The 13,098-nt window shown below is 41.0% G+C and overlaps 1 protein-coding gene across 4 annotated transcripts in view; it reads right to left on the bottom strand.

Moving 5' to 3' along the window:
* Positions 1 to 13,098, bottom strand: part of SYT14 (synaptotagmin 14) — a 154,707-nt gene that overhangs the window by 15,740 nt on the left and 125,869 nt on the right. For 2 of the 4 annotated variants that reach the window (XM_075204195.1, XM_075204194.1), the window contains one exon: positions 8,490 to 9,093. In XM_075204195.1, coding sequence (XP_075060296.1) covers positions 8,780 to 9,093 — 314 coding nt within the window. In that variant the 3' untranslated portion in view covers positions 8,490 to 8,779. Of the gene's footprint in view, positions 1 to 8,489; positions 9,094 to 11,805; positions 11,863 to 13,098 lie in introns of those variants that run through there. The other 2 variants (XM_075204196.1, XR_012689795.1) reach the window with 2 other exon arrangements.

Here is a 13,098-nt window from a genome sequence, read left to right as displayed (position 1 = left end):
GGCAGTGTACGAGATTCAGTCAGTCTTTGGAATGTTTGCAGAGACCTACACGGTGTCTGGTAGTTAGTGTCCCCATCTTGTATACACAGTGGAGGCAGCCATTTTGTGGAAAGAGTCATTATTCATGAGAAAGCCATCCAATAGTTCACTAAGAACCTGTGACATCTTTGAAACATGATACACAGTGATGTCACTGGTTCATATTGAATTGATGGGCTGCATGCTCAGAAAATATTGATTCAGTCTACAAAATGACTCCTCTATGTGTCTGCTACAGGAGCGCTTTAAATGATAACTATTTCTTTTAAAATAGCATATTTTATGACATATACAGTACACTTAAGAGAAAAGGTCTATATTTAGTGCTGATTCAGATAAGAAAAATTTACTCAGTAATCCAATAATATTGAACATAAATTTGTGGTAGATTATTGCTTACTAATGGTAATTTGGGGACTGTGGAAAGTGTGATCCTGAGCGATAATCTATAGACAAAGAACTTGACATTCCTTATAATGTATGGTATGCTGTCTTTAGATCTACACTAAGGGCTAGATTTACTAAGCTGCAGGTTTGAAAAAGTGGGGATGTTGCCTATAGCAACCAATCTGATTCTAGCTGTCATTTTGTAGAAGGTACTAAATAAATGAAAGCTAGAATCTGATTGGTTGCCATAGGCAACATCCTCACTTTTTCAAACCCGCAGCTTAGTAAATCTAGCTCTAAAACTCAGGGCAAAGCGACCTGTAGCTCGCCATCTTGCAACACGTCAGGTTTTCTATCTCGGCTGCAGCTCACCAAATAGATTAATAATAGGGTAACAATTCTAACTTAGGAAGTGAAAACAACATGGTTAAATTAATGACCGTGTGTATAAATAAATGACCATGCTGTCTTAAAGGCACAGTACCAGTAAACACCACAAATCTTGTTTACAAAATGAAGCCTCCAGTGAAATAAACAGTGATCCTTAAAGTGATGGTCGCCATTTTAAAGTAAAAAATGCTGAATAAGATGTTCTGCTGATCAAAGACCAATGTCAAAAATAGTTAAAATGTGACAAACATGTTTTTATTAGTAACTTTGGGTTCACATCTGATGACTTTCTTTGCTCATTTCAGTCAGAGATCTGTGAAAAACCAAATTGTGACTTCTAGGAGCCCCAAGGAAGTAACTTCATTGTCCAACCTTGTGCAGTGTCCATGCCCATATTCAGCCTACACATACACAGGACAAATACTGCTGGCACCTGAAGGCCGGAAGTGCTGCATGGTATGAATGACAGTTTGTGGGGGCCCCTGTTGAGTGGGGATTTGGGGCTGACTCCCCAGTTATCCCACGTATAATCCCGCTCTGTAAATGCACTATCATGCTCGTATGAAATTATAATGCAATTACACAATATCCTATAAGCCATAGCAACCAATCAGAAAATCGCTTTGATCAGCTGATTGGGTACTATGTGCTACAGACAATTTTTCCAGCAAGCTGAGCAATTTAGGATTTTGTTTTCTCTGAGAAACGCAGTTTGAAGATTATTAAAGGTTTTGTCCAGCTAAAGTAAATGTTTCTCTATGTACTATCTGTGTGCAGTTAATATTAAAGTAGTAGCACTTACTCCCTCTGCTTTTTGTATTTAATTTAAATACCAAGGTCTTCTGGCAGCTGAATGCTGTGGTTACTATGCATGAATCATTTCACTGGGGCCGGCATTACCATTATGTGAATATAGGTGGAGGCCTAAGGAGCCAAGGTTTAGGAGGTGCTGACATGGAGGGCCAGCATCCAGCAGACCCTTATGTTGGGAGTCTGGCGCTGGGTTATGATGTCACAGCCCACACAAGATGCCTCCTGAGGTGCCTGGGGGCAGGGCCAGCTAACTTGCTTCCTTAAAGCTAACCTTTGACATAATTCCCTCTCTGAAAATGGCTTAGATAATATTGTCCAAGTTCCTACATAGCAGACATAGCTCTTTCAATGTGGAGCAACCTCTGTATTTTATGGAATATCAGTGGACAGTGGGGAAGAATAGTATATTAGGCATGGTCAGTGTAATAAGCAGAGTTCTGCCTCTGAACGGCTTACAAACATAATGCTACAGGGACCAAAAGGACATAAAGTCAATAGAGACATTGGTACAAATCAGCCGTGTTACTGTGGCTGGTAATTTATCCACACTTCCTGCGGGGTCTATGGATTATACAGCTGAACATGGCAGCTCACAGTGTAGCAATTGCAAATATAAAAAGAATTTAGATTTTCTTTACAGAATAAACTATGCCCAAATAGTTACCTAAAACGCATAGAATAAGTAATAATGATAGAACATAGCTTCTATAGTGCTGTACAGCAGATCTTGGTTTCAATCCTAGTGGGTGGAGTAAATCTGGCTACGCCCACCAGAATTTGGTCAGCTTTATGATACATTTAACAGGTGGTGTGTGATTGATCCATAAATGGCATATGTTATTTACTGGTCTTCTGACCATTCAGCACTCTCAGACCATGTGGGCTGACAAGAGCCCACCGGCCTCTGGCCCATTGGTTACTGATAGCAGTGTATAGACTGGATGGTCCGCAGGCTTACCACTGGATGCACATTTTAACCATTTGCTCTCAGCTAATTATCCTGTGTGGTGAAATTGGTCATTCAACAATCAAATCTGCAAACTATCTAATAGTTACAAGTGTGACAAGTATAGAATCTCTTTGTTTACATAGCTAACATTCTCTACGCTAGATTTCCCAGTCTATTGCTTCGTCTTTTCTTAAGTGCAGCTATTTAAATGGCTTAAAAGACACACATTGTCACACAGCAGGGTATATGTATGTAAAAATTGTGAACATAAGACACTTGCACTTATTAACCCCATGTGTGCTGACTGATTGCATACAGTCTCTGATTTTCAATGTGCTGCACATTCCCTCAGCAACAGAGTACCTAATATTGCCCATATCGCCAGTATAGACTACTGGTGAAAATTGTCTCTTTCATTTTGTTAGTATTATTCATTAGGTTTATTGTATGTTTGGTACATGCTACATAAAACTAAATACATTTATAGCAGTGACAACATAGTAAACTGGAATACAATTTATATATGGCATAACAAGGGTTCTCTTTAGTGCTAGAAGCAGTGGTGAATCTTGTTTTAATGTCTCTGTCGCTAGATGTAATGTTGTGACATGTAAGATTTGTGTCACACCAATGCAATTCTTTGTATGATTCAGTACATTAACCCACAATATCTGGCAAGATTACAGAACAAATGATGGAATAATTACATCTGCTTTGTTGCATTATATCAGTGCAAAGGACATAATTCATCCCACACAACACAACGCGTTTCTTCACTTGTCAGTTGTTAGCAAAAAGAAACTAAGCAGAACTTAAATGTGATAATAAAACAGGTAAGATCACCAAATAAGACTTCACAAAACAATCAAGGTGATATTCTGGCATGAACAATACATTCTGGGTTATACAATTAGACTGAGCTGATATACTTTGGACCATATAACCCTTATGAATTTAAAGGCACACAAGGATAGAGGGAGATCTGTACCAATCATCCACAATTCCAACAAGTGTTCTTTTCTGGTGTCAAATGCACATGTTGCCTACACAGTGTCTACTGAGAGCAGTGTTCTCCCCAGCACCTATAAATGGCTGTATTTACATGCCACCCGGCTCTTGGCGCCCAACAGAGTCCTGTCATAATAGAAGAAACCATTGTTTCTCCTGTTTTAACAGGCACTATGTGAGCACTACAGCCATTGTGTGTGTTAGTCCACTGACCACTAGTCCTGGCATTTGTGGCCAATAACCTCCAAGTTTTCAATATTATTGCAAAGTATTAAACCACCCCCCACCCGGCTGGCAACATGTTCTGGGGAGAACACTGGAGAGCAAAGAGTAGGTGTGAACCTTGATGTGACCTGGGAGGACCATCTAGGTATACTGGTGAGATTCTAAGGTGTTCTGCAGAGAACATACAGTGCACTCCATAAAAGACGTCCGGTTACATAGTTAGAGTACATGAGGCTGAAATTGGTCCATCAAATTCAATGTTTCCTAAATTTTAATTGTGTTTTCTATGAGAGATGAGGAAATCATTCCTGACCACAAAAAAAGCCAATCTGATAAATTCCCTGGATCATTTACCCCCATAATGTCCACATGTGGTCAGGAATTCCTCAGCTTAATATCTCTATCCATAATGAACTCTCCTAGGTAAAATCGTCTTTCTTTTATTTGCATTTGATGACCCCTTATTTTATGTGTGGTCCTCTGGACAATACTAATTTAATTTGACTTTGCAGCCACTGCCAGACACTGTGCTGCTACTCATGTTTCTGTCAGGTATTCCAAATTCCTCTTCTACCTCATTTTCCCCATATTGTGAGCCGAACCAATAGCAGGCTATCAATGTTCTAGGAACCAGTGACATATTCACCTACACATTCTGAATTGGTTTAGTGATTACACTATTTCCTAGCACATTCATTTTACATTCTCATAAACAGGCCCCAAAATGGCAACTTCCACTGTGTGAAGGCAACAGGTGTTTCTCATTCATTCATTGTACCGGAAAACTGGGTCCAGAGCATTAAATAATAATTGAAGTTGTGTGGAATATTTTCAGTGTGAACCCTGATACAAATTTTCTTTCCATTGTTGCAGAAAACAGTAATCTGAAATGACAACAGTTTACATCCACTGAGAGACAAGGCAATTGTGCTGTTTGTTCATTGCTTGAAAGTATAGGACTGAAGGTAATACTTCCAAAACATGACAATCTTACAGTATATAAAAATCATTCATAACTACTGAGAAAGCTTTTGAATTATAAATATAACAGTATATTTAAGTCCTTTCAGCTGATGCTTTCAGGCCAAAACACTGGTTATATCTATTTGTGGACTACATTAGTGCCCCTTCTCTTATAAATCAGCCCGTGTAGCTGGCACGACATAACGTCACTGCCAACAATGGTGGGCACAGTCTGTGCTACAAACAAGCTAACAATCACAAACTAATTCTTTACATACAAGGACTTTTAAACTTGACAGAGCCATCCCCAGATGCTATAGGACTACACTGATCATACACATTCCAATTCAAGAGCAAATATAATGTACAAAATGTAATGTGCAAAGGTGTATGTCTGGGCATGGTACAAACATGACAATACAATTACAGTATGGAAGTGGACCCATCATAAAGGCAGCTGTTTTGTGGGTTAAGCCAATATTCAGTCTACCATAGCAACAGGTGACCTCAAAAATTCCTAGCAAATTGATAGGCTAGACTACTCATGAATATGGGTCCCGTCATAAAAATGGCTGCCTCCATAGGAGAGATCTGGTGTAGTACTTTTCACCAGTTTAATCACACTGCCAAGAATCTCAACTGTAAAGACCACCTATACAGTCACATACATGCATGGAAGATTTGTATTGGACAAAGTGTGAACAGATACCTTTATCCCAGGTTTTCATTATATTTTGAAGCCATTGCTGCTGGTGATTTTGTCTGCATTGTCTGATTATAGTAGCACATCATTTTCATAGAGCTTTGGATAAAACTTGTCTGGGACAATTCATTGTTTGAGGGTTTGATGGCTGCTGACATACAATGGAGGCGGCTGTTTTGTGGACTGAATCAATATTCATAAGGAAAACGCAACTGTGCCTCAGTGATGTTCCTACTGCCGTCTAAGTTGTCTTCTCATGGACATCGCACCAGCCTACAACACGGCAGCCTTCAGGGTAACCAGGTGACAAGTACACTCTATTAATTTCCTTGAGGTGGAACCGGAGGTGATAAACAATTTTTTTTCTTCCATTTTTATTTCATTTTTTTGGTTTTTCTTTTGTGCTTTAAGCTCTCATACAGTATATTATACCTGATGAGAGTAACTGTAAAATCTATGTCTGAACCTACAAGAATGTATCAAGGTTTTGCAGCATATAGAAAAGGTTACGCTTATTTAAATTAAACAAATAAACTGCCCCCCCCAAAGTAATGCAAAACTAAGGGGCGTATTTAATTGTTTGCCGTGACCACCGAAAAACGAGCGCTCGGAAACTATTACCGTTTATACGGTAATATTGCGCGTAATTACCGTTCATACAGTAATTTACTCGCTCAATTTCAGCTCGCTGCTCAGGGAGCTGCGAGCTAAAATTGAGCGAGTAATTACGGTATAAACGGTAATAGTTTTAACGCGCTCGTTTTTTGGCGGTCATGGCAAACAATTGAATACGCCCCTAAAAGTTGTTTAGTGATTCTTGAGAACCGTTGTTGCTCCTGTACTGTGATTACTGGGTGTCATTCAGCCTGTGGTTAGCTCTGTCTATGGACAGTAGGTAATGACATCACACAGTCTATGGAATCAGCGCTCTATATGGCGGATATCTTGAGCAGCTCCATTGCCGAGTAAGTTATTTCTAGTACTTCATGTTTAAGGTGAAACATGTAGTATGAATATAGAGCAGAATGTCTTATTTAGGGCTCCCAGGTGTCTGTTTTCACAGGACAGCCCTCTCTCTCTCTCTCTCTCTCTCTCTCTCCGTTGCTTATTTTTCTATAATTCAGATTCCTGGTGTACCTATTTATCTTATTGTCCATACAGAATGATGTATTTGGTGGGTTTTAAAAGCCTCAGCAAAATTGAGGTCGCATGGTTGTCCCAGATTTTCATTTAAAAATTATGGGAGCTCCAGTCAAATTTGCTTCCTGCTTTCCATAAATATGACTGATACTCAGCACAAGAGCCAGTGAGAGTGATACTCAGCACAAGAGCCAGTGAGAGTGATACTCAGCACAAGAGCCAGCGAGAGTGATACTCAGCACTAGAGCCAGCGAGAGTGATACTCAGCACTAGAGCCAGCAAGAGTGATACTCAGCACTAGAGCCAGCGAGAGTGATACTCAGCACTAGAGCCAGCGAGAGTGATACTCAGCACTAGAGCCAGCGAGAGTGATACTCAGCACTAGAGCCAGCGAGAGTGATACTCAGCACTAGAGCCAGCGAGAGTGATACTCAGCACAAGAGCCAGAGAGAGTGATACTCAGCACAAGAGCCAGAGAGAGTGATACTCAGCACTAGAGCCAGCGAGAGTGATACTCAGCACTAGAGCCAGCGAGAGTGATACTCAGCACTAGAGCCAGCAAGAGTGATACTCAGCACTAGAGCCAGCGAGAGTGATACTCAGCACTAGAGCCAGCGAGAGTGATACTCAGCACTAGAGCCAGCGAGAGTGATACTCAGCACAAGAGCCAGAGAGAGTGATACTCAGCACAAGAGCCAGAGAGAGTGATACTCAGCACAAGAGCCAGAGAGAGTGATACTCAGCACAAGAGCCAGAGAGAGTGATACTCAGCACAAGAGCCAGAGAGAGTGATACTCAGCACTAGAGCCAGAGAGAGTGATACTCAGCACTAGAGCCAGATAGAGTGATACTCAGCACTAGAGCCAGAGAGAGTGATACTAAGCACTAGAGCCAGTGAGAGTGATACTCAGCACTAGAGCCAGTGAGAGTGATACTCAGCACTAGAGCCAGTGAGAGTGATACTCAGCACTAGAGCCAGTGAGAGTGATACTCAGCACTAGAGCCAGTGAGAGTGATACTCAGCACAAGAACCAGTGAGAGTGATACTCAGCACTAGAGCCAACGAGGGTGACGCTTAGCCCAGAGAGATGTCATTGTTAATCCCTCTTAGCACAGGAGTCAATGTGCGTGATAATCAGCACAGAACTGAATGATGACTAGTACAGGAGCCATTGTGAATAATTCCTAGTACTGGACCCAATGTGAATAAGTACTACAACCATTGTTGGTTCTATTCAGCACTGAGTTCTGGGTAACCTGAGCACACTTTCATCCTCTGCCATCTTTGAATGTTGGCCGTCAGTACTGAGAATAAAAGGTAAAGCTACTTCATGTTGCTGCAATATTTAACAAATATAAAGAACAGGGATGGACAACCTTCGGCATTCCAGCTGTCGCTCCTCATTTATGTAGCACCAACATTCTGCAGTGCTGTACAATCAGAGAATCTTATGCAGGCACATCGGCCCTTGCCCCAGCAGAGCTTACATTCTAATATCACTGGGACACAAACATAACAGGGCCAACTTAGACCAAACCAGAGCACCCAGAGGTAACCCATACAAGCACAGTGAAGACATACACATTTCACATGGAAAAAACAATTAGGGACCAAATCCACAACCCCAGGTCAGCTAACCACTGTGCCACCAGATTTACCCATTGCTAAACTACAGTTCTCAAATAGCCAGCAAGACATTGATCATCATGGGGGATGTAGTTTAGTAACAGTTGGCGTGCTAAAGGTTGATCATTTAAGTTCTAGACATAAAAGACACAAAATAAAGATGCCGGTGTTTACATACACGGAGAAAGCTCCTTACTCTACTCTGCCCTCTGACAAAACCAGAAAGTGTCAGGTTAATCGGTGAGAACGTTGTACAAAACTGTTTAATAAAATAGGAAAAGCACCTAAAGAAGTGGTTGGAATATTATCTAGAAATCCAGTTTGATGTGGCTCACGTCCCATGACCAGCTCCGCTCCGACGCACAGGAAGACACACTGCAGTATGAATCCATCTCTGGTGTGTGTGCCGAGCTTACCCCGGCATGTCAAACCCATTACCTGCGAGGAGCAATCTTATGCAGGTGGCTAAATTACATCCTGTCCTTTCAAAGAGCAGATGAGCTCTCTGGAGTCACAAGAGACTCGCTGATGGCAATTACGATTCCAGCAGCGTATGCCATCTACATACTTGCTGTCCCTTTGACTCTTTCATTTCAGTCCAATGATTAAGCTCTTCATCGCCTGAGCTGTTCAGACCTAGGGAGATCCAGCCTATCATCTCCTTGCGTTTCATGCTGCGCTTGTTATACACAGACAATATGAGAGTCACATCGGATAGTTGAAACAAAGCCACTTGGAAAATAAAGGTTTCTTTGTATAGGGGGTTTGGCTGGCCCCGTCGGATGGACGTCTTACATTTGGACATTTCCTGACCCATGGAATTCAGCAGAGTTAACTTTACATAGGTATCTACAAAATGAAAGAGATGATTTAGTATTAGTGCAGGTTTGTTAGTATCATTGCATATCAGCAGTCAGTGCATTCGTGTAGAAGGATATGATGCATACCAGTCACCTGAATCAAAGGCAATTTATTCAGCTCTATAAGATTTAAATAATGTCAATAAGAAAATCCAAGCATTAAATATTTAATGTGAGAGAAGAAAAAAAATATATCAAATATTAGTCTTGGCTGGGTGTGATTCAGCCGACTGGATTTGCATATAAGGTATACCGCATAATCCTCTTGCATTCTTAATCGTTGCACTAAGCCAAATAATATAGCATTACTAACACTGAGCAAGCTTCGTCTAGCCACAACACTTGAAGCATACCACTGAGTTCTTGGAGAATAAAAAGACATCAACAGAGGGAATGAGAACAATTGATGGAGGGGGGATTGGTGGGAGGGTGGGGGGGATAAAGAACAGAAGTGCAATGACATCAAAACAGCTGAAAATGTGATGCCAAATATGGGAACTGATGAGGAACGCTCTGCATGGATACGGTTTAGCACAGCAGATCTTGGCTTTAACCCCTTCACAGCAGGAAGAGCCTGCCACACATTACGCTGCATTGCTTTGTTGCCCCTATCAGTTCTGATTGAGTTAAAGGCATTGGAACTGGAGCCAAGCATCCCTTGAACGCTCTCAGACTGCAATTTTGTCACATTTCTCTCCAATCTGAGCGCAGATAATGTACTGAAACTCATTTTACAGACAGGTGAAATTTGAGTATAATAGTTTCATATACTGTACTTGAAAATCTGCTCATTTTGGTGGCAAACAACAAAAAAGCCATTAAAAAGACAAACATTACTCAACTAAGTTTGTTCATGGATAGAGACGCAGTCTGCGGAAATGTAACGGTGTGATAGAGATATCAGCATTACTAGCTATGTGTACAAACAATGTGGTAGGTAGGAGCACGCCTTATAGTAAATGCTGGGGCTATGAAATTATACTTGTGTGACATTAAAACTGACTCCATTCAAGGTAATCACAGCCCCAGAACAAATTAAAAAGTAAATAGGTTTATCTGTTTAAATGCGATCTTTAGACATACTTTTTTATGTCTAAACATTTGCCAACAACGTAATATGCCATTCTGGTGTACTCATTGCCATTTTGAATTGATATTCAGCCAATCACCTGATGATGAACTAGTGACATCACTAAGATATTAGCCACAAAGTGCTATGAATATATATTCAGTACACAAAACTATAATAGGTAAGTAAAGCCACCATTAAACACTAATACTACATATGAATGTCTGTGTTTTACTGAGATACATAATATACATAAAATAAATTAGTAGTAATAAGTGTTTTATCACTCCATTTGGAGAAAGTGTGGAGGGTCAACGATGACAACTTGTTTCACACTTGGAAAGGCCCGGGGTTTTGCAGACGAGATCCCCAAGGGGAAAGCCTAGCCAACCTGCGGCTCCAGGTGTTGTGAAACTACAAGTCCCAGCACACCTTGCCAACTATCGACTTTAAATCTATTGGCAAAGGATGCTGGGGCTTGTAGTTTCACAACACCAGGAGAGCCGCAGGTTGGCCAGGCCTGCCCTGGGGGTTACAGCCCCATGATGAAAGGGTTGCGGCTGGGTCACACAACACGGGTCTCCCTGTTATACTGTGACCAGGTGCTGGCTACTGATTTTTCAAACTAGTTGCCCCCCCTGCTTTAGCAGTAGCCAGCCCAGGTTTTATTACTGATACCAGCTATTCATCTGTGTGTGTACGCCATTTATTTATCTAGTTTTTCTTGTGTTTTTTTAAACTGTAAAGATACAGACGTCAATAAGTTAACTGATGCATCTTCATGGTGATGATGATTGGTACATATTTACTCCAACAGCATCTTTATAAGCAGCATGGTGGCTAAGTGGTTAGCACTTCTGCCTCACAGTGCTGGAGTCATGAGTTCAATTCCCGACCGTGGCCTTATCTGTGTGGAGTTTGTATGTTCTCTCCAAGGTTGCGTTGGTTTCCTCCTGGGTGCTCCAGTTTCCTCCCACAATCCAAAACCATACTAGTAGGTTAATTGGCTGCTAACAAATTGACCCTAGTCTCTCTCTCTCTGTTTGTGTGTATATTAGGGAATTTAGACTGTAAGCTCCAATGGGGCAGGGACTGATGTGAATGAGTTTTCTGTACAGCGCTGCGGAATCAGTGGCGCCATATATAAATAAATGATGATGATAGATCACAGCATATCTTTGGTCGGGCTGCATCTATCAGCTAGATTGTACGTTGTCTTCAGAATACACATGTAACAATGCAGTTGTTCTCAACCATTTGTAGTTGTATGTTCAGGAAGCATTTTCATATAACTCTAGTGCAGGCCCGTAGTGCACCAGGCACTATGTAAGCAGCTAATAAACCCAAATGTGACAGGGTCTCTTGAATGATACAAATACATCTAAGCATTCAGAGCTCATGTGTTAGCTTGTTGTATTTATGATTTATGCAATCTGAGATGTCTTTATGCAGCCTGTAAACCGTCATCCATTGGCAGAGATCAGTTCCATTTATCAGCCCATCTGCTAGACCACAGATAAGATAGACATATCGGAACAAAATAACAAAACAACATGGTGGACAGCTTTACTGCCGGCAGGTTCTCTTCGGCATGAGAAAGACAACATCCAAGCTAGCCTCTACGGCACTCACCTCGAATTATATAAACCTGTCCACCTATCAAGTGTTTTAGACAACAGAACAGTCCGTCTGACAACAGAGGGTGGAAAGCAGAAAAAGAAATAATGACAATAGTTGGGTGAGAGAGGGTTAAAGGTTAGAGGTCAACCGTTTCAGTACCAGAGGCCCCTGTCGTGACCTGCTGCCGAGACTCCTTTGGTGCTGAAAGAGTTAACAGGAAAACACTTTTGTTCCACTTAAAGTGGCACAACATGAAACTAGACGCACATTTTAAGGATAATTGTCATAGTAACAAAGATGAGAAGTAAAAGATAAAATTGAGCATATGACACAGGAGTATCTATCATAACTTGTACATGTTTCAAAGATAGCACATCCTTTAAGACTAGTTAAGACTATGGACATGCAGTCAAAGTTTACCAATAATTTCTAACACAGTCACTATTACTTATTCACTCAATACAGCTGAAATGTATCCGCAATGACTGGATCATCCCCTGTTTATACCTACTACATATTCAGCTAAGCCCTTAAGCCCTCCCAGCTAAGCTTTGTGTAACATATCTGAGTGGTGAGCACAATGGTACACACAGACATAAAACATATACAGCATTAGTTATACCAAAACAGTGCAGTTAATTCTCGGGGCTGCCCACAGTGGGATACTGGGGGAGGACACATTGTGGGGGTGATCTCAGAAGGCCCGAGGATATTACTGCTTTATAAAGTAAATGACCCTTTTAATGAGGGATACATACTAACCCACCATTACATTACTTTACCCACCCTAAAACATAATAACATGATTGCTGTAAATTACATTTTTTTAATTAGACTTTGAGATGTAACATTTTATAAACTCATCTCTCAAAGAGAGTTTAGTCCGGGATCAAAAATTTTCAGGGGCCTATAATTTTAATGGGTGGTCCTGTTTATCCTAAAACAACTTTTTACATTTATGCCTAGTAATAGAGCTTAACAAATGACCCTATAGATAACTATCCTACCAACTATTGCATCTCTAAGCTCATATATTTGATAATTAATGCTCTATCTGTATGCCTCTTTGTAGAGTCAGTACTATATTCAATAAGAGTAGTATTGCTACTATTATTAATCATTGGAAGAACGTTTAGTTGGGGGGCAGCGCTGTGGCTCACTGGTTATCACCTCTGCCTCTCAGCACTGGGGCCATGAGCTCAATTCCCAACCATGGCCTTATCTGTGTTGAATTTGAATGTTCTCCCGTGGGTTTCCTCCAGGTGCTCTGGTTTCCTCCCACACTCCAAAAACATACTAGTAGGT

This window comes from Mixophyes fleayi, chromosome 3 (genome assembly GCF_038048845.1).
Source record: "Mixophyes fleayi isolate aMixFle1 chromosome 3, aMixFle1.hap1, whole genome shotgun sequence".
NCBI classification, from domain to species: domain Eukaryota; kingdom Metazoa; phylum Chordata; class Amphibia; order Anura; family Limnodynastidae; genus Mixophyes; species Mixophyes fleayi.
This window is presented reverse-complemented; position numbering and strand designations above follow the sequence as displayed.